We start from the raw sequence: 22,202 nt of genomic DNA on the forward strand, positions 1-22,202 counted from the left end.
AAAAAAAAAAAAAAAAAAAAAAAAATTAGCCGGGAATGGTGCACATGCCTGTACAGGAGGCTGAGGCAGGAGAACTGCTTGAACCCAGGAGGTGGAGGTTGCAGTGAGCCGGGATCATGCCACTGCATTCCAGCCTGGGTAACAGAGGGAGACTGTCTCAAACAAACACTACAAAACATTGCTCTAAGAAATTAAAAAAAAAAAAAAAAAGAAAACACGTACCATATTCATTGATTAGAAGACAATACTGTTAGAATGTACACACTACCCAAAGTGATCTACAGATTCAATGTAGCCCCTATCAAAATCCCAATGATATATTTTGAAGAAATAGAAAATCCATCCTAAATTCATATAGAATCTCTTAGGATCCTGAATAAGCCAAACAATCTTTTTTTTTTTTTTTTTTTTTTTTTTTGAGACAGAGTTTCCCTCTTGTTGCCCAGGCTGGAGTGCGATGGTGCAATCTCAGTTCACTGCAACCTCTGCCTCCTGGGTTCAAGCGATTCTCCTGCCTCAGCCTCCCGAGCAACTGGGACTGCAGGCACGCGCCACCACGCCCAGCTAAGATTTTGTATTTTTAATAGAGACTGGGTTTCACTGTATTAGACAGGATGGTCTCGATCTCCTGACCTCGTGATCCACCTACCTTGGCCTCCCAAAGTGCTGGGATTACAGGTGTGAGCCACTGCGCTTAGCCAACCCAAAAAATCTTTACACAAAAAACAAAAACCACCAAACCTGGTGGACTCAGGACTCACACTTCCTGATTTCAAAACTTACTGCAAAGATATAGCAATCAAAACAGTGTGGTATCAGCATGACATACAGACCAATGGAACAGAACAGAAAGCCGAAAAATGAAACTTCAGATATATGGTCAAATGATTTTTGACAAGGATGGCAAGATCCTTCACAACAGGGAAAGGGCAGTCTTTTCAACAAATGGTACTGGGACAACTCAATATCCACATGCAAAAGAATGAAGTTGCACCCTTACCTAACACCATATTTTAAAATGAACTAAAAAATGGATTACTGACCTAAATGTAAGCAAAGAACAAAACTCTTCGAAGAAAACAGAGGGCAAAAGCTTCACAACGTTGGATTTGGCAATGATTTACTGGATGTAACGCCAAAGGCATGGGCAACAAAGAACAGACAAATCATACTGCATGAAAAACTGTTAACCGCTGTGCATCAACAGACACTATCAACAGAGTCAAAAGTCAACCCACAGAATGGGAGAAAATGCTTGCAAATCATCTATCTGATAACGGACGAATATTCGGAATACAGAGAGAACTAAAATGCAACAGCAATAACAAACCTGATCCAAACAAAAGCAAAGGACTTGAACAGACATTTCTCCAAAGAAGATACACGAACAGTCAATGAGCACATGAAAAGATGCCAACATCACCAAACACTAAGGAAATGCAAATCAAAACTACAAGGTGTCAACGGTCATTTACACAAGAAAAAAAGCACTACAATGTGATACCACCTTACATCCATGAGGATGATTACTATTAAAAAAGCAAAACAGAAAATAAAAAGTGATAATGAGGATGTAGAGAAACTGAAACCCATGTGCACTGCTGGTGGGAATGTAAAATGGTGCAGCCACTGTAGGAAACGGTGGCAGTTCCTCCAAAAATTAGAAATATAATTACCATATGATCTATAAATTCCACTTCTGGGTACACACCCCCAAACAACTGAAAGCAGGGTCCTGAAATATTTGCACACTCATGCTTGCAGCAGCACTGCTCATAGTAGCTACTGTATGGAAACAACTCAAGTGTTCACTGACGGAGACACAAAATAGGGTACAGCCATATGATAAGTATTGTTTAGCCTTAAAAAGGAAGGAGATTCTGCAATACGCGACAACATGAATAAATGCTGAGGACATTACACTAAGTGAAATGAAATAAGCCAGTCACAAAAAGAGAAATACTGTACAATTAATTCCATGTACAGGAGGTACTTAGAATAGTCACAATCATAAAGACACAAAGTAGAATGATCAATGCCCAGGGTTGGGGGGAAGTGGAGTTATTGTTTAGCGGGTAAAAACCTCCAGTTTTGCAAGATGAAAAGAGTTATGGAGACAGACCACTGAATTCTACACTTAAAAATGGTTAAGACTGTAAATTTTATATTATGCATATGTTACTATAATAACTCTTTTCAAAAAGTAAAGCAATGAAGGAAGACATACCATGCTAACACTAACCAAAAGAAAGCTGGAGGAGCTATATTAATTTCAAGCAGAGCAGACTTCAGAGCAAGGGAAGTTACCAGTGGTAACGAGGAGCATTACATAATGATAAAGGGTCAATTCTCCTAGAAGACATAACAATCCTCAATGTGTGTGCCACTAATAACAAAGCATCAAACTTTGCAGGGCAAAAGCTGATAGAACTGTGCAAGGAGAAACCGATGAATCCATTACTACAATGGAAGTCTTCAAGAGTCCTCAATCAGAACGAACAGATCCAGCAGGCAGAGAATCAGTCAGAACATAGTTGCTGACTGACAGAACGCAAGAGCACCATCAATCAACTGGACATAACGAACATCTGAAGACCACTTCATCCAACAACAGTAGAACACACATTCCTCTGAAGCTCACACAGAACATTCACCAAGACAGACCATGTTCTGGGCCATAAAACATACCTTAATAAACTAAAAAAAACCAGAAATTATACACTGCATGCTTTCAGATCACAATGGAATTAAAGTAGAAATCAGTAACAAAAAGACAGTCGGGAGATCCCCAAATATTTGGAAATTAAACGCTCTGGCACTTACAGTTTTTATTTTATGTAGTATTTCATTACTGTATTTTTCTCAGCAATTACTTTGAACTTTCAAATAACTTATGCTCAATATATAAATTAAATATGTCACTGGTATGAAGACACTTCAAAATAGAAATTAGTCTTCAAGTCTTTCTAATTTCAAGAATTTTTTTTTTTTTTTGTAGAGACAGGACTATGTTGCCCTGGTCTTGAGCTCCCAGGCTCAAGCAATCCTCTCACCTCAGCCTCCCAAAGCGCTGGGATTACAGGCGTGAGCCACCACAACTGGCCAGAAAATAAATTTTTCATAGTACTCATGCTAAACATTTTAGGTACTAAATATTTACCTACAATGCCAAAAATATGAATTAAAAGAATTACAACTACAATGACATAATGTCTTAAAAGGCAACAACTGTGACCACAGCACAGCAGGAACTCCCCAAGGCCCCAACAATGCAAAAGTGATGGCAGACACAGTGGCAGGTCAGAAGCACACAAGGCCCCCTCCACGTTAAGCACCCACCTTCTGCCTCTCTACAATCCTCCTGTTGATTATCTCTAAGAAACTTCCTCCAGTATCACTGAAATGTATGCTATTCTGATACAGCTCGTTTGCTTTCTGAAATGTCCTCCAATGTCACTGAAATCTGTGCTATTCTGATACAGCTCATTTGCTTCTTAAGCTGTCCACAACTCGCTGGTGGACCAGGAGACCCCTTCAGGGCTGCTAATGCATTACGCATTTAGGCACAGATGTGGTCACAGCATCCAACTAAGTCAAACTAAGTCAAATAACACAAACTAATCTTGTAAGACCTGGTAAGTGACAATTCAAGTTTGTTTACAGTAACGAACATTTTCATACCAGATGCAAATGAAGTATTTTGTTAATTGTATCTTATGTTTCCACATAATAATGGCCACCACATAACATATTTTAAATGAATCAGTGAATAGACTTCAGTTGACAAAATGGTAGAAATAACATTTAGTTATAAATTTCTAAATTTCTATACGACTTCTACCGCATATGGCTTGACCTTCATAATTGCTTTTCTATCCATATTTGCTTTTCTAACCTTTCTATATGATTAAAGTTTAACAGGTATCAAAAGAACAGATAATAGACACAAATGATGCTCCTAAAATATGTTTTTCTTCTTTTACCCATATATAGATCTCTAATTTCCTGAGAAAAGGCCAAAAGCCAGGGAAAAATAATCAATTTTTAACCAAAGGGGCCCCCAGTCTTTAGTAATAATCAATTTTACTATTTTACTTGAGTATTTTTAGGAACTAATTCTTGAATAGCTTCCACCAGCAAAAATATGTAACAGAATATTATCTTTTCTCAGAACTAGGTAACAGACCTCTATTCAGGCAATAGCAAGGAGTGAAACACTTCCTAACTTTACACATACACCCAGAGAAAATCAGGCTACAAACCAGGTGGACCATGAAGATAGCCTAGTTCTGACTATACACCTGAAAAATGCTATTAAAAAGCATTCTATTATTAAGACATCATTAAATGTTCAAACTGAGCAATATTCAATCTAACAAAATTTAAGCATGAATTTCGATGGTTGTGTCAAGTAATTACAATAGATGTGACAAACTTATTACACTCTATTCTAAACCTGTGTCTGTTAATCTTCCACCTGTGCCTCTCCCTAGCAAACAGACAACAAAGCTCACTTATGGGCTACATGTACCCCACTTCACAGTGACCCCTGGAGGGGAGAAAACACACACGTGTTTGGAAAAAATGTGGTCTGGAAAAAATCATGCCATGTCATGTCCTCCTCCCTTTCTGTTCCAGCTTAAAATCATTGTTTTAAATAATAAATTAGAGTTTGAAACAAATTTCATTTTCGATTGATCAGAGCTACCTTTGGACAAGAATAACTGGTACAAAGAAAAAAAAGAAAACAATCAGAATTACAGTGAGTCATTCTGGTAAAGGTAAGCTCAAAATAACTAGAGAGGCAAAGCTATCTAAGGTCCAAAGAATGAAACCAGCCTAAAAATTTCGCTGTAAAGGCTATGATACTAAGTAAACACATGAGGTTCTCTTAGAAGAAATGCATAAAAATCAACTTATTTCTAGATCCTCACTCCACTTCCTGAATGGGCTCTTCACACTGGGTTTCTGGCAGCTTCTCCTGTCTATACCCTCCCCTCCCCAGTGCTCCATAACCTGCAGGGCATTATAATTTTCTGTGGCATCACATTTAGGGCTCCTCCTTTATTTAGGCTTGTGTATTTCTAAATGCTAAAGAAGCATAGTCATTTTAGACCCCGTAGAGTCCAGCCAGTGTTAGAGGACTCATGTTATATTCACATTATTTTATCTATCACATTAAGAAAAAGAGCAAGCCCTGGAAGATCACAAGCAGATAACTGGTCGTCTGTGGAAGTATTCCCTAGGGTTAACCTGTTAGACGTATCACCTGAAAAATCCTTCTGTTCTATTTAATTCTGAATAAAAGGACTATGACCTTCACAGTTGTTTTTAATTATTGCTACAACTGTAAAGGTTCAACATTACAGGGCTTAAGAGATTATGGTGAAAGGAAACACTTGCAGACCTTCCTATTGAGAGCAGATGCTATCCTACGCAAGCTGCTAATTTACAGATTTCTGTTTGTTTGACTACGTACTCCTGCAGGATCTCAGTGAAGAGTGAGCTTTCAGACCCTTTTTGCCCTGACTTACCTTACTGTGTGTGAAGGGGGGCGTTGCATACAAGGTGGGGTGGATGAGAGGGCGTGGCAGGTGTGGAACAGTGTGCAAAGGCACGTGTCCATGGATGTGAGGGTAAAGGTGCAGTGCAGGGTGTGTGGGCTTCTCTGGGCTCATGAACTGATGGCCAGGAGGAAGGGCTCCAGCTGTCATTGCAGACGGTGTCAGTCCAGAAGCTTCTTGTTTACAAACATGACATTCACAAGTGTTTGAAGCTTGTTCAGCCTAAGAGGAAAGAAAAAAAAAAAACCTATTTAGTGAAACAATAAATGGTATGAATTAAAGTCAGTCACATTCTGCCAAGTAGTTACAAAGCAAATACAAAGGTAAGTGGGCTTTTCCTGATACCCTGAGTTGACCAGGGCCTTCCATGCAAGGAAAAGGAGGGACCCCAAGAGACTGGGACTGAAGAAGCTGCACAGAGAGGAAAGGTGCACCTCATTCCACAGACAGCCTCAGGTAGAGCCACTGGTTCTGCATCCTACGCCTAATGCAGAAAATTTCACTTCCCACATGTGAGCAGGGACAAGGGAACTGGTGAAGACGACAGAGTAGAGAAGGGATGGCCGTGCTCCACTGGGCTCACACTGCTTCTAAATGGTTACACACAAATTCTCCAAAACAAAGCATTCAGTTATGGATATGGTGGAGTGAAGAGGTCAGTGGCTCCTTTCCCTCAGGGCAAACGTAAGACTGAACACAATTGTCAAAGGCAACCATTCTGAGGCTCTGGAAATCAGCCCAAGGAAAATCCTGAGACACATTTATTCATGTAAATCAGCTAGAACTTCAGGGAAGAACAGCAAGTCGCCAGACTTTCTTGTCTGGGACCCTTTCCATTTCCTGCACCTGTACTCAGTCTGCAGCGGGCACAGGAGTTCTGTGACTGCAGGGATGCCAGTGCACACCAACCCTGCTGCCAAAAACAGCAGCCTGGTCAGGCAGAGGGTGAAGCAGTAAAAGCAGTGAACTCAGAAGGGAATAAATAGGGAAGCCTGCAGCCCTGTTCCCATGAGACTGAGGTCCCAGTTGGAGTGAGTGGCAGAGGCGACAGAAATCTAATAGGGAGAACCCTGGAAATGAGAGCGCCACAGAAGGGCTTCTTAAACTGTCCACAACTCGCTAGTTGACCAGGAAAGCATGCACTGAAGACACCTCAGGGGCTGGAGGAAGGCGCCAACAGGGGCTTGAGAACTGGCTGAGCGCTGAGCGCATTCACCCCACAGCCGACAGTGCCTCAACCAACAGTGGAGCCCCTGTGGATTCAAAGTGCATGGGCAACCTCCGCCCAAATCATCAGCTGGCCAATCAGCCAGGCGGACAAAGGGCAGACCTCTCGAAGCCAAGCTAAAAAGCAGAAGAGAAGACGTGAGCTGAGATATCCATAGCCACATAATGTGGGAGATACAGATCCTGCAACTGAAGTGCAGGAAATAATAAAAACAAAGAAACAAACAAAAGACAACAAAAGACCCTCAAAGGAAAAAATGATAATGCAAAGTTATTACATTATTTAAAATGTTCAGTTTTCAACAAAAAATTATGAGACAAGCAAAGATAAAAGTATGACCTAGGCCGGGTGCAGTGGCTCACACCTGTAATCCCAACACTCTGGGAGGCAGAAATGGGCAGATCACTTGAGCCCAAGAGTTCGAGACCAGTCTGGGCAACATGGCAAAATCCTATCTCTACAAAAAATACAAAAACTATCCAGGCATGGTGGTGTGTGCCTGTAGTCCCAGCTACTTGGGGCGCTGAGGTGGGAGGACTGTTTGAGCCCAGGAGGTCGAGGCTTAAGGCTCCAGTGAGCTGTAATCATGCCACTGCACTTCAGCCTGGGTGACAGAGCAAGACCTTGTCTGGAAAAAAAAGTTATGTGACCAACAAGCAGGAAATAAACAGCCAAACAGTTAACAGGAGTGGGTTCAGATATTAAATTAGCACACAAAGATGTCAAAGTAGCTGTTACAACATGTTCAGAGAATTAAAGGAAAATATGAAAATAAAGATTCAACATATAGGGAATTATCATAAAAAAAGAGAAACCAAAAAAAACAGTAAACTATAAATTCTATAGGTGAAGAGTACAATAGCTAAACCAAAATTTCACTAAAGGGGCTCAAAAGCAAACTTAAAATGGCAGAAAAATCATCTGTGAACTTGAAGAAGAGCAATGGCACTGATCTAAGAACAGAGAGAAGAGACAAGGGGAAAGTACGCAGATGCTCAGAGGCCCGTGGAGAGCAGCGAAGCACTCCAGCACGTGCAGAACCCAGCCCCGAAGGAAATAATAACACCCGGACATTCCACTCCCCAAATGTGATGAGAAACATCGATCTACAGATCCAAGCTCAATGAACCTTAAGATGGATAAAAACAAAGAGATACTGAGAGCTGCAGAACTCTGGCACACAATGACCACCTAAGGCTTCCTGCGGCCCAAGGCCAAGTCCCTAGGATGACCCCAGACACTACTAAAACACCTTCTTGAGAAAGCCAGGCTGCCAGGAGAATTGACTGTTCTAACAGTCTGACTGTAACAAAAGTAACACTCTGGTGTAGAATTTGATAGTGGGGAAGGCTGTGTGTAGGGACACTGGGCATAGGATATCTCTGTACCTTTCACTCAACTTTGTTGTGAATCTAAAGCTACTCCTAAAAACAACCACTCTATTATCTATTTATTTATTTATTTATTTTGAGACAGAGTCTCACTTCTTGCCCAGGCTGGAGTACAATGGCGCGATCTTGTCTCGCTGCAACCTCTGCCTCCCGGGTTCAAGTAATTCTCCTGCCTCAGCCTCCCAAGTAGCTGGGATTACAGGCACGTGATAGCACGCCTGGCTAATTTTTGTATTTTTAGAAGAGATGGGATTTCACCATGTTGGCCAGGCTGGTCTCGAACTCCTGACCTCAGGTGATCCACTCGCCTTAGCCTCCCAAAGTGCTGGGCGTAAGCCACCCCCGTACCTGGTCTATTTTTTAAAATGAAGGCCAAATAAAGATATTTACACAAAAAGAGAATTAACTGCAAGCAAACTAGTCCTGTAAGACATACTAAAGGAAGGTAAAAACAAGATGGTAACTTAAATTCGGCAGAATTTAAAATGAAGAATGCCAGAAATGACTAGCCAGCTAGCAAATAGAAAACACTGTATAAATACAGGTCAGGCATGGTAGCTCACGCCTGTAATCCCAGCACTTTGGTAGGCCAAGGTGGGTAGGTCACCTGAAGCCAGGAGTTTGAGAACAGCCTGGTCGACATGGCGAAACGTCATCTTTACCAAAAATACAAAAATTAGCCAGGTGCCATGGTGCTTGCCTGTGATCCCAGCTACTCAGGTGGCTGAGGCAGAACTGCTTGAACCTGGGAGGCGAAGGTTGAAGTGAGCCAAGATCGTGCCACTGTACTCTAGTAGTCTGGGCAACAGAGTGTGACTCCGTCTCAAAACAAAACAAAAACAAACAAACAAAAAAAAAAACAAAAAAAGAAAAGGAAGGAAGGAAGAAAGGAAGGAAGGCCCAGCCGGCCGGCCAGCCGGCACTGTATAAATATATTTTTTTCTTTTATTTGCTCTAGAAATTATAAAACTGTATAAAGCAGTAATTAAAACATATTATTGATTTATAACATATACAAATGTAATCATATATAGGATAATAATAGTACAAAGGAGGAAGAAGGAAATGGAGTTACTGTGGAGAAAAGTTTGTATATTTTACTGGAATTAAGTCAGTAGTAACCTGGAGTAGACTGTGATAAATTACGATGCATATTGTGGCCAGGCATGGTGGCTCACACCTGTAATCCCAGCACTTTGGGAGGCTGAGGTAGGCGGATCATTTGAGGCCAGTTTGAGATCAGCCTGGCCAACGTGGCAAAACACTGTCTCTACTAAAAATACAAAAATTAGCAGGGTGTGGTGATCCACATCTGTAATCCCAGCTACTTGGGAGGCTAAGGCAGGAGAATCACTTGAACCCGGGAAGCAGAGGTTGCAGTGAGCCAAGACTGCACCACTGCACTCCAGCCTGGGTGACAGAGCGAGACTCTGTATCAAAAAACAACAACAAAAAAAGATGCATATTGTGGCTGGGTACAGTGGTTAAGTGTAATCTTAGCCCTTTGGGAGTTCCTGACGGGAGAATCACTGGAGGTCAGGAGTTTGAGACAAAGCTTGGGCAACACAGGGAGACCTTGTCTCTACTAAAATTTAAAAAATTAGCCGGTCATGGTGACACATGCCTATAGTCCCAGCTTACTAAGGAGGCTGAGGCAGGAAGACTGCTTGAGCCCAGCAGTTTGAGGCTGCAGTGAGCTATGATGATGCCACCACATTACAGCCTGTGTAACAGAGCAAGACCCTGTCTCTAAGAAAAAAAGAGACACATGTTGTATTTTAATTTTTGTTCATTTTTTTACATCAACATTCACAAGAGATGCATACTGTAACCCTACAGCAGCTAAGAAAATTAAAAAAAGAATCAACAAAAGAATTCAAACGGTGCACTAAAAATTTTGTTTAATATTTTAAAAGGCAGATAATGACATACACAGGATAAAAACGCAAGGCCCAACTAAAAGATGTTAGATAAATTCTAGATCCAAAGACACAAAGAAACTGAAAGTAAAAGGATGGAAAAATACAACATGTACACAGTAACCCAAGAAGGTGGAGTGGCTATATTAACAAATAAAACAGACTTTAAGCAACACTAGTAGACAAACATTTTATAATGATAAAAGGGGCAATCCATCAGGGGAGCTATCACAATAATTCAATAACATCACCCCCAAATGCATGAACCAAAACCAGGAAGAACTGAAAGGAGAGGGAAATAATCCAACAGTTCAACTTGAAGGCTTTAATATGCCTCTCTCAGTAACTGATAAAACCACCAGACAGACAATCAGTAAGAATACATACTATGAACTGAGTATCTGTGCCCCTCCAAAATTCCTATGTTGACAGCCTAACCTCCAAAGTGATGGTATTGGGTGGTAAGGACTTTGGAAGGCTCTACTGTCAGGAATGGGATTACTGTCCTTACATGGCAGCCTGAATAGACCAAGACAATATAGAAGACTTGAACAATGCCATCAACCAACTTGATCAAACTTTCATTTACTGAACACTCCACAAAACAAGAGCAAAATATAAATTATTTTCAAGTACACACAGAACACAGCCTAGGTAAACCATATGTTAGGCCATATACAAGTCTCAATAAATTTGGAAGCTCTATAATCAGTCATCTAAGCTTTTGTTTCAACAAACTAGAAAAGGAAGAGCAAGCCGAACCCAAAGAACATAGAAAGAAATAATGAATTTCAGAATGGAAACCAATGACACAGAAAAGAAAACAGAGAAATTGACACATCTTTAGCCCAAGTGACTGAAGCCATTAAAAGGAAGATAAAATTACCAAAATCAAGAATTAACATCACTGCAGGCACTGCAGAATTAAAAAAAGGATTACAACAGAATAGAATAACTTTATGCCAACAAATTAGACAACTTAAATGAGTACATTCCTACAAAGACAAAAATTACTGAAATTCACTCAATAAGAAATAGAGAACTGGAAATTACCTATTCCAAGTACATGAAACTTGAATTAGTAATTACAGATCTTCCCACAAAAAGAGACCAGGCCTATAGGATTTTGCTGGTGAATTCTATCAAATATTTAAGAACTCTCAATCTTAAACTCCATCATAAAACAGGTGAAAAAAACATTTCCTAACTCATCCTATGAAGCCAGTATTACTCTGATACCAGAGTCAGACAAAGACATCACAGAGATAGGAAACTACAGACCAATTATTTTATTAATATTATCACAGATGCAAAAATCCTAACAAAATATTAGCAAACCAACTCAGGAACATATGAAAAGGATTATATACCACCGCCAGGTGGGATTTATCCCAAGGACCACAGGTTGATTTAATATCCTTAAATCAACTGATGTGACACACCATGGTAACAAAATAAAAAACAAAAACCACAAGATACCAATATATGCAGAAAAGACATTTGAAAAACGAAACAATTCAATATTCAATACAATTCAATATTCAAATCATGAAAAAAACTCAAGAAATTAGGAGTAGAATAGAATTTCCTCAACCCAATAAAGGGCATCTATGAAAAACCTGCACCTGATACCACATTTAAAGAGTGGTCAAAGATTAAATGCTTTTCCCCTAAGACTGGGAACAAGGCAAAGATGTCTGCTTGCAACATTTCTATTCTGTACTAAGTTTCCAGCTAGCTCAAAAAGGCAAGAGTAAGAAATTAAAAGCACTCAGGAGGCTGAGTCAGGAGAATGGCATGAACCCAGGAGGCAGAGCTTGCAGTGAGCTGAGATAGCCCCACTGCAGTCCAGCCTGAGCGACAGAGCGACACTCCGTCTCAAAAAAAAAAAAAAAAAGAAAAAAAAAAGAGAAAGTAAAAGCATCCAGGCTGGGTGTGGTGCCTCACACCGATAATCCTAAAGCTTTGGGAGGCTGAGATGGGAGGATCGCTTGAGGACAGAAGTTCAAGACCAGCCTGGGCAACATAGTGAGACCCTATCTCTACAAAAAAATTTTTTTTTTTTAAGCTGGACATGGTGGCATGCCTGTAGTTGTAATACACCTGTAGTCCTAGCTACTCGGGAGGCTGAGGGAGCAAGACTGCTCGAGCTCAGCTGTTTGAGGCTGCAGTGAGCCATGATCGCAGCAGTGCACTCCAGCCTGGGTGACCGGGTAAGATTCCGTTTCTTAAAAAGAAGAAAGAAAAGAAAGAAAAGGGAAAGGGAAGGGGAAGGGGAAGGGAAGAGAAATTAAACGCATTGCATCCAGATTGGAAAGGAAGAACTAAAACTTTATTTGCAGACATGATCTTGTATATAGAAAATCCAAAGTAATCTATCAAAACAACAACAACAACAAAAAACCAGTCTTACTAGAATAAACAAGTTTAGTAAAGCTGCAGAACACAAGACCAATATAAAAAAACCAATTGTATTTCTATGTATTACCAATGGTCAGTTGGAAATCAAAATTAGAAAATACCTTTTACTGTGAATGAAAACACATAATACTTACACATTCCAGACACAAAGACTGGAATTTTTTTAGAACTGCTGAGAAAAATTAAAGATGACTTAAATAAATGGAAAGAAAAAGCATATTCATAGATTAAAAGATTCAATTTTGTGAGGATTGCATTCTCCCTAAACTGATCTATATCATCCCACAAATAAAAGACCACAACCACATCCAGAGGATTTCACTAGAGAATTCTAAATATGTATTTAAGAATTCAATGCAATCCCTATCAAGATCCAAGGAGGCTTTTTGTAGAAGTTGACAAGTAGATCCTAAAATTTATATGGGAATGCAAAGAACTTTCAGCAGCATAAACGATTTTGAGAAAGGTATGCCAGCCAGGTGCAGTGGCTCACGCCTGTAATCCTAGCACTCTGGGAGGCGAAGGTGGGCAGATCACGAGGTCAGCAGTTTGAGACCAGCCTGGCCAGTAGAGTGAAACCCCGTCCCTACTAAAAATACAAAAAATTAGCCGGGCGTGGTAGTGCACACCTGTAGTCCCAGGTACTCGGGAGGCTGAGGCAGAAGAACTGCTTGAACCTGGGAGGCAGAGGTTTCAGTGAGCCGAAATCATGCCACTGCACTCCAGCCTGGGCGACAGAGGGAGACTCCGTCTCAAAGAAAAAAGAGAGAGAGAGAAAAAGGTGTACTGAGCTGTAGGGCAGACCCTATCCCATTTTCCTAAACTTACCATAAAGCAGTTGTCAAATGCACTATGGGTGTAAGGACCGACACAGAGATCAAATGAACAGAATGGAATGTCCAAATATAAACTCTTATAGTTTATAGTCCATTCATTTTCAATAAATTTTCAATAAATGGCCAAGGCAATTCAATAGGGTACTTCTGACAAACAGTACAGAGACAACTGGATATCTACCTATGCCGAAAAGGTGAATTATACCCTCACCTCACAATAAGCAAATGTTGAGTCCAATGGACCACAGAATCTAAGAACTAAAATTATAAATCTTCTAAAAGAAAACAGTGTTGTGTTAGGCAAAGTTTTCTTGGATAAGACATCAAAAACATTACACATAGAAGAAAAAACTGGTAAGGAGATGTGGTCAGACTTCCCAGATAGACCTTTCAACATCACCTTTACCATCTGAGTGTTACATTTATATTACCTAATAAATCAGTCAAGCACTTTGACCTTCATTTGTTCTTTCATTTAAAAACTGCTTATTATTATTGTATTATTATTATTATTTTTTAAACAGAGTCTTGCTTTGTCGCCCAGGCTGAAGTACAGGGGCACAATCCTGGCTCACTGCAACCTCTGCCTCCCGGGTTCAAGCAATTCTCGTGCCTCAGCCTCCCTAGTAGCTGGGATTACAGGTGCCCACCACCACGCCCAGCTAATTTTTGTATTTTTAGTAGAGACAGGGTTTTGCCACGCTGGCCAGGCTGGTCTTGGATTCCTGGCCTCAAGTGATCCACCCACCTTGGCCTAACAAAGTGCTGGGATTACAGGCGTGAGCACTGTGCCCGGCCAAAAACTGGTTAAGCATCTATTTATGAAATTCTGAGAAAAAAGGCTAATAAGGTACCCTCGCCTTTGGCTAACAGAAAAACAGATAATGAACAGGAAAAACAAATCTTTCCTGAAATTTTAATATTCCACTATTTTTTTTTTAACTCCTCTCTTTGCTTCTATACAGACAAAAAAAGCCTCTTATAGAGCTGCTATGGGGTGTTGCGAAATCCAGATTGATATTCGAGCAAGAAAAACAAGATTCAAATGGAGATTGTAAGTATGTCTTGATTCTCTTCGGTTCTAACCTTCAGAAGTTATAGGAAACAGAATAATTTTGTATTCAGTAATGTTCTTGTTTAGAAAAAATATACACAGAAAAAGAGATACTTGGCAAAACAGAAAGCAAAGTCCTACCTGCTGTGTTGGGTAGGATGGGGGTGGACTCTCTGCTTTGCTCTCCTCTGTCCTGGGACTCCTGCTTCTCAGCACTCCATCTTCCTTCAGGACCCCTGGGGGCTCCCCACTACTCTCACCGTCTGCTTCTTCATCATCAGCTTCTGAGGAACTACTACTGGTACTGCTTATCTGAGGAGACTTTAAAGACAATCGTTTGTAATTTGCACTTTTCAAAACAGAGTAATATAAAAAATTAAAATGTCAGACCATCATTTTATGTCATTTATTGCTGCTACGAAGAAGCCATGTCCATACCTCATCCTTCAAGGCCATGTTTTCCCCGCCACCATTCAATTCGCTGTGGATTCCATTCATGTTGGCCACCACCTCAGTATCATCATAATTACTCAGTGGATAAATATCAGCAAATTTGGCTGACAATGGTGCAACATCTTCATCATCACTACAACTGATACAAGCAGAGATGGGCACTGTGAGGTCATCCAATTGTGAAGGACGGTGAGTAAACCAGTCACTAAGCACAGATATTTCCTGGACAGATCACTGCTTTCATTTACAAAGAGTATCAGTTAAGTATCATTCATGCTACTAACATGTCTTAGTAACCTGAACAAGACAAAAATGCTTGGAAGATTAACATTTGCTAATGTTAATTAACATTAACATAACATAATGTAACATCTGGAAGAACAAAAAAACCTCCGAAAGTAGAAATATCAAGGAAACTACAAAAATTTAACCAGACTGATTGACATAACGTTTCCATTTGACCTGAAGAGTGCTGGTATAAAACTAGTCTCTCTGCTACTCCCGACACAATTTAGGGGTACAGATGGCAACCTTAGGTGTTTAGTGTTTGCTTTTTTAAACCTTAGCTGTTTAGTGTTTGCTTTTTCAACTTAGGGCTGAAATTTTCAGAAATAGTTTAACAAAACTTTAAAGGCACTTATGTAACAGAAGACTATTTTTTTTTTTTGCTTTAAGGCCAGTTATGGCCTGGTCACTAATGATCACAATTCAACATCAGCTTTAGCAAGACATCTAAGCAACAGGCAAATGAAAAATTTACTGAAATTAATTTTAAACAGATTTCAAGGCCTTAGCCTACAGAGACTACTTAAGATGTATAATCTTCTGGTGTATTAAAAGAACTGGCACATTCAAACTCAGTGCAAACAGATGCTCCAAGGTCCACAAAAACATGCACTGAGTCCATCTTCAGCCTGGGCACACAGCAACCTCCAGAAGGCAAAACCCTAGGAACTCATTGTGATCTCACTTCCTACAATGAGTGAAGAGTGTCCAGGACTACCAAATTCAGGTGTCTTTTCAACACATTACAAGTAACGTGCTCGAGTCTGGAGCTCACCAGAGGGAAGTACAAACAGTACCCACAAGGTGCAGAGTCCTAGGGCTTCCTGCAGGCCCACTGCACCTGGGACACTGCCTTGGCCAACGCTCACACACACTCCTGAGGATGACCACCAGCACCATTTACAGATGAGAAAACTGAGGTTCTAGTGAAGTAACTCAGCCATTTGCTCCATGTGATGGCAGGAGGCTTCACTAGCCCTAGCTCCATAAATATCCAACCCATAAGGTCCAAAAAGTACTGTGGTACAGTGACTACAATCACATTGTCCTTTTTAACCAACTTAGAAAAGGCACCAAGAAAGAGACAATATAAATCAAAAGATAACAATGGAGATTTTCAAATCATAGTTTACATTTGGAAGACACTGATCACAAGCTGCTGAAGGCCCAGATGCCCTGAGAACCTAGCCTCCTGGTAACTGGTGATGGGCAGTTCCGGCCCAAGGAGAAAGGCTCCCACAGCCAATTTCTTCCACTACCACGTGTGGCACAAGAGACCATAACTGACATCAGCAGCTGTGACAAATGAACAGGGATGAAATTTTCCATCTTCAATTTTCATTAGGCTATATATGTTTAATTTTTATGTTTCAGTAAGAAGTTGGATAACAGCCAGCTGCAAAAATGTCAACAATCTTTCTTGTGCCCTGGAGAGAACACAGTGTCTCTAAGGCAATAAACAGCAGCCTGCAATCTTTGTACGAAGAGAGTCAGTGAGTTTAGACCAGTCCTTTAAGAATTATTTTGTCTGAGAACAAGCCCAAATTGAAAATGGAAAGACTGAAGGAAAACGCCAGTCACCATGAGAAATCCAGATGGAGGGAATGAACACAAGTCAGCTGGTCAGAGAAATCCCAGAAACGCTGCACGGCCAAGGTCAGGAACAACAATCTCTCCCACTGCACACCGCCACAGGGAACATGATGCCTGTGTGCTCCACGATACATGTAAACTAAACCCAAGATGACTTTAGCAACTACATACGTCCATGCACAACCCTTTTGGAAATCGGCACGTGAAGCCTCCCCAAATGACAGGGTCACAACTGCGAAGAAATCTGGGACCGGCCAACTACAGTGTGAATTCATGACAGCTGCACGGTCACCCTGCTAATACAAAATGCGCTTCTCATCATGCGGGAACATGAGCAACAGAAACCTTCAATTGCTTTTGCTAAAGCGATCACCTGAGTCTTGTAGCAAGACGTGAAACAAGCATGAGAGCTGGGCTGACAGTGAGACAGGACGGATGGTTGGACTGGTCACCCTTCAGGAGAATGAGGAGATGTGAAGCCAGAATTAGAGACACTTCTTCTCTGCATACTAACATGTTTTTTCTTTACTGGCCTTTATTAATTTACCATTTTTATTTTCAGATAAACAGTGTTAAAAGTTTGGGTTTACTGATTTTATGTTTTAAAAGTTGCTTTAAAAACCTCAGGGTCCCTGGTCACGAAAAGCACAATAACGATGTCCATACTTTTGTGGACATTATTGTATGTGTTTCTCATTACTAGACGACTTAAATTTCTGAAACTTTATTACAAAGTCACAACTTACAAAGTTGGCGCTGAGCCACTGTCTGTGAGAATGAGCCTGGGATGCTGCTGAATTGTGATGGGAGAGCTGGAGCCCGACCCCGAGCTTGCAGATGACACGCTGGGCGGGCTCCTCTCAGCAAGATAGTCGGGAGCAGGATCCACTTGAAGTGGGAGCTGGTGAATGTGGATGTCGTCAGTGACGGGGGGGTCCATGATACCACACGTGAGGATGTGTGAAAGGCTGCAGTCATCGCAAGCACATCTGATCAGGAATTAAGGACAGTTACCAAGCCAGCCAATGCAGAAGACTAGACCATGCTCTCTAAGGGTAGGTTCTGGGCCTCCGCTCAGCCCAGTGAAGGTCTCACAGGCCCGCCGCACCAGCACCACAATCCAGGCTTACCTTCTCCGGTAGTTGCAGTTGGGGCAGTCGGGCATGCTCAGCCGGGACGACAACATGTGCCTCATGGTGTCTGTGAAGTTGTTCTCGCCAGTAACTGCTTTCTTATTGGTTAACTAGAGGAAATTTTAAAATGCTTTAATCTTGCAAGACCCTTCCCCAAGACATGGCTCATTATTTTTCAGTAATTCTGCTAACATGTATCATGTTCACAGACACTGCTTCCTCAGCGGGACAGGACCAGGAACAGAGGGGCAGCAGACCTGGAGGTGGTAGCAAGCAGGGGGCTGAGCCACAAAGGGCTCAGGTACCAGGAAACCCTAATCGCTTTTGTCTTCAGCAAACATGCTGCAGTGCGCCCTCACAGCAGACACCTGCTGCAGACACCCGGCCTTTACCCTGTCTGCCATGTGCTTGGTACTTGCAAGGTACTGAGAACAGAGCTGTAGGAATGAAAATTGGCACGTGGAAGGCAAGGGATGGGCCTGGGAGCTATTGACGAAATGGCGCCTCAACTTCCAACAGACAAGGTGAGCATCTGCACTTCAAAGAACTCTGGACCCACTCTGCCAATGGCACAGGTGGCAGCTGGAAGGGACACACAAAAGGACAGGATGACCATGCAAGGTGGATCACGCCCGTAATCCCAGCACTCTGGGAGGCAGAGGCAGGCGGATCACCTGAGGTCAGGAGTTTGAGACCAGCCTGGCCAACATGGTGAAATCCCATCTCTACTAAAAATACAAAAATTAGCCAGGCATGGTGGCTGGCACCTGTAATCCTAGCTACTCGGGAGGCTGAGGCACAAGAATCGTTTGAACCTGGGAGGCAGAGGTTGCAGTGAGCCAAGTTCACACCACTGTACTTCAGCCTGGGTGACAGAGTGAGACTTTGTCTCAAAACCACAACAATAAAAGCACAGGACACATGCAGAATGGGGAAAGGGAAGAGGTGAGCATGCCAAAACACTGGTGCCATCTGTATACTGTGGTGCCCAGAGGAGACCACAACAATGTAAATGTGGAGACAGGCATGGGGTCAAGGCCAGGGAACCACCAATATTTGCAGAAAGGCCAATGAAGTTGGAGTTCGTAAAGGAGATGGAGACAAGTGGCAGAGAACAGGAAGAGAGTCGGTGTGGCACGTGGATGGGAGATCAGGGGAAGCCAAGTTTCCAGATGAAGCCAAGGGCCCCAAGACCAGATACAGGATGTTGCTAGCAAGCTCTGCCAAACAGTACCAGCAAAAGTGGAGCACAAACCTAGCTGGAGGAGGCACTGCCAGGAAGTTGAGGAAGGGAGAGTCCAGATCTGCCAGCTGCCATGTTGAAGGCACCACCGGTGCCTGGCACTGTCTGGAGGTTTGAGCACTCTGTCTGGGGATGCTGGGCCCCCATCCCAGCTCTGGGACATCAGGCGACATCCTTAACCTCACCCCATCACCCTCCTTCATATGTAAACTGCAGATGACACCACCTGCCTCATAGGGGACTATGGGGACTCAGGTAATATCCTTTGCAAAATACCCAAGGCTGCTGTGCGATAGAGAGGCCACTCAATACACATGGGTTTTTCTTGAGGCATATGTGGAAAATAAGGAAATAGGTGAACAAAATTAGTTTATCTTGAGATTAAAAACACCATCTTGAACAGTTTTTAATGCTGGCAGCACATGCCAATGTGGTCCTCCAATGCTGTTCTAACAGAGCACATCAACATGCAGAGAAGTCATTTGCTGTCAGGACAGATTTCTACTTCCTTTAATTTCTACTCTCTTATTGACAAGCTTACCTGTTCTTCAATGAATCTTCTTTGTTTAAAAAGCTCCCAGTCTTCTGTTAACATGCGCTGCTTGGTTTTCATTGTCATCTAGTAAGAGGATGTAAAAAAAAGAAAAAAAAAGAAAAACCTTAATACCTGCGACAATTATACAAGACATTTTCACGAGGAGACTTTCTTAAAATGATATATATATGAGAAACATCATCTGCAAACAATAAAGATACAATACTACAAATATGTTAACAGGTATTTCTTTGTTTTACTCAGTCATCACAAGTACTTTTCTCACATGAAAGAGATGAATAAACATTAAAAAGAGAAATTCAGATATTCTGACTAAATCTGTCAATACAGTGGATGAATATTCACTATCTACTGAATGCCCATTATGTGCCCCGAATGTGTTAGAAATAAGCAAGATGATGGTAACTTGGTCCTGCCACACGAAGAGCTCAGACTACAGGAAAGGAAGAGCTATTAACAGGCATATGAGTCTTAAGAAGCAAAGCAAAGCAAAACTAACGAAGTAGGAAGGAATTAAAGGCAAAAAGAGACATTACTGAGAAAACAGAGAAGCAAATGTGATTAATAAAACCGAAAGTCGGTTCTGTAAACTTCTGCCAAGGCTGAAAAAGGGGGAAAAAGGTAACATAAAAAAAAAAAAAAAAAAAAAAAACGAAAAATCAGGATTGAGAAAGGATATGGGTACACATGAAGATTGTTTTGTTTTGTTTTTTGAGACTGAGTCTCACTTTATCACCCAAGCTGGAGTGCAGTGGTGCAATCTCGGCTCAATGCAACCTGTGCCTCCTGGGTTCAAGCGATTCTTGTGCTTTAGCCTCCTGAGTAGCTGGGATTACAGGCGCCCACCACTGCGCCCAGCTCGTTTTTCTATTTTTACTAGAGATGGTGTTTCACCATGTTGGCGAGGCTGGTCTTGAACTCCTGGCCTCAAGTGATCCACCTGCCTCAGCCTCCCAAAGTACCGGGATTACAAGCATGAGCCACTGCGCTCCCTGGCCAGAAGGCTGTTTTTTAAACTATGAGACAAAGTATCTTTTTAAGTTGATATTTTGCAATATCTAAAGAAGAGTTGCAAACAAGGGGCTCATGGGCTGTTTTGTCCGACTTGCACAATGCCTCTTTTAAAAAATTTTCAAGATTTCACCTAATAATCCAGATTTCTGCCTTCTCTTGACAACTTGGCAGCTCTGGTGGCCCTGTGAAGACTGCTGGACCCAAGTGGGGATTGCCCCTAACACAGAACAGGAGAACACATGCACGCACACCCAGGTGTGGCCTTCACTACCCATGCCCCACGCTCCACTGAGGGCACTTTCGAAGGTGAGGGTGGTGATGGCCATGAGCACCACAGGAACTCTGGGGCTGCTCTACCCCACATCATCCATTTCTGTGGCTTTCCCTAGCCCTGCAGGTGTGAGCTTACAACTCTTTACCAAATGATGTGGCTAACTTCTTGAGCCAAATTCCATTTGTAAAACTGACTCGATACAGAAGGAAACCTGAGATAGACTAATGTCATATACATGAAAAAGGCAGACAAGATCTATAGTTCTTGCTATTCTTCCCTGTAAAAATGAATTAGGCCCCAAAGTTTTATGGTAGGTTCTATCAAATCCTTTATGGGACAGAAAATTTAAACTATTCCTGAAAACTGCAAAAACGCAGAGAGTTTCTCAATTCATTCTATGAAGCTAGCACAACCTTTATACAAAACAAGACCTCAAAGACCAAGACAACTCAATTATACCTCAGAATATAGATATAAAAATCCTAGCTGGATGCAGTGGCTCACACCTGTAATTCCAGCGCTTTGGTAGGCCAAGGTGGGAGGATCACTTGAGGCCAGGAATTTGAGAACAATCTAGGTAATAAGGCAAGACCCCCACCACTACAAAAAATTTCATTTGTTTGTAAATAAAATTATCTTTGAGAAAAGGTCTCTCGCTCTGTCACTTAGGCTGGACTACAGTGGTGTGATCACAACTTACCGTAGCCTCAACCTCCTGGGCCTGTGATCCTCCCACCTCAGCCTCCCAAGTAGCTACGACCACAGGCACACACCACCACACCTGACTAATTTTTTTTTTTTTCCTTGTAGAGATGGGGTTCTCCCTATGTTGCCCAGGTTGGTCTCAAACTCCTGGGCTCAAGCGATCCTTCTGCTTTGGCCTCCCAAAGTGCTGAAATTACAGGTGTGAGCCACTGCGCCAAGCCAAAATTTAGCTGGCACACTGGCACGTGCCTATGGTCCCAGCTACTTAGGAGGCTGAAGTGGGAGGACAGCTTGAGCCCAGGGGTTCGAGGCTGCAGAGAACTAATATCTCGTCATTGCACTCCAGCCTGGCCAGCAGTGTGAAACCCTGTCTCTAAAAATAATTTTATATAGCTGTCCAAATACACATACACACACACACATGCGTGCGCACACACATGTCCTAAATCAAATATCAGCTAACAAATTTAATAATGGAATAAAGAATGACATATCATGATCTACTAGCGTTTCATCCCAGGAATGCAAGAATG

General features: G+C 41.8%; 1 protein-coding gene across 5 annotated transcripts in view; it reads right to left on the bottom strand.

The window, feature by feature from the left end:
- Positions 1 to 22,202, bottom strand: part of FAM193A (family with sequence similarity 193, member A) — a 150,766-nt gene that overhangs the window by 64,122 nt on the left and 64,442 nt on the right. For 3 of the 5 annotated variants that reach the window (XM_011936753.1, XM_011936751.1, XM_011936752.1), the window contains 6 exons: positions 19,662 to 19,739; positions 17,875 to 17,987; positions 17,491 to 17,733; positions 14,852 to 15,005; positions 14,555 to 14,734; positions 5,535 to 5,786 (listed from right to left, as the gene is read on the bottom strand). In XM_011936753.1, the coding sequence (XP_011792143.1) occupies positions 5,535 to 5,786; positions 14,555 to 14,734; positions 14,852 to 15,005; positions 17,491 to 17,733; positions 17,875 to 17,987; positions 19,662 to 19,739 (1,020 nt within the window). The remainder of the gene's footprint in view (positions 1 to 5,534; positions 5,787 to 14,554; positions 14,735 to 14,851; positions 15,006 to 17,490; positions 17,734 to 17,874; positions 17,988 to 19,661; positions 19,740 to 22,202) is intronic. The other 2 variants (XM_011936749.1, XM_011936750.1) reach the window with 1 other exon arrangement.

The sequence above is a fragment of the Colobus angolensis genome, unplaced genomic scaffold, assembly GCF_000951035.1.
Source record: "Colobus angolensis palliatus isolate OR3802 unplaced genomic scaffold, Cang.pa_1.0 Scaffold157, whole genome shotgun sequence".
Lineage (NCBI taxonomy): Eukaryota > Metazoa > Chordata > Mammalia > Primates > Cercopithecidae > Colobus > Colobus angolensis.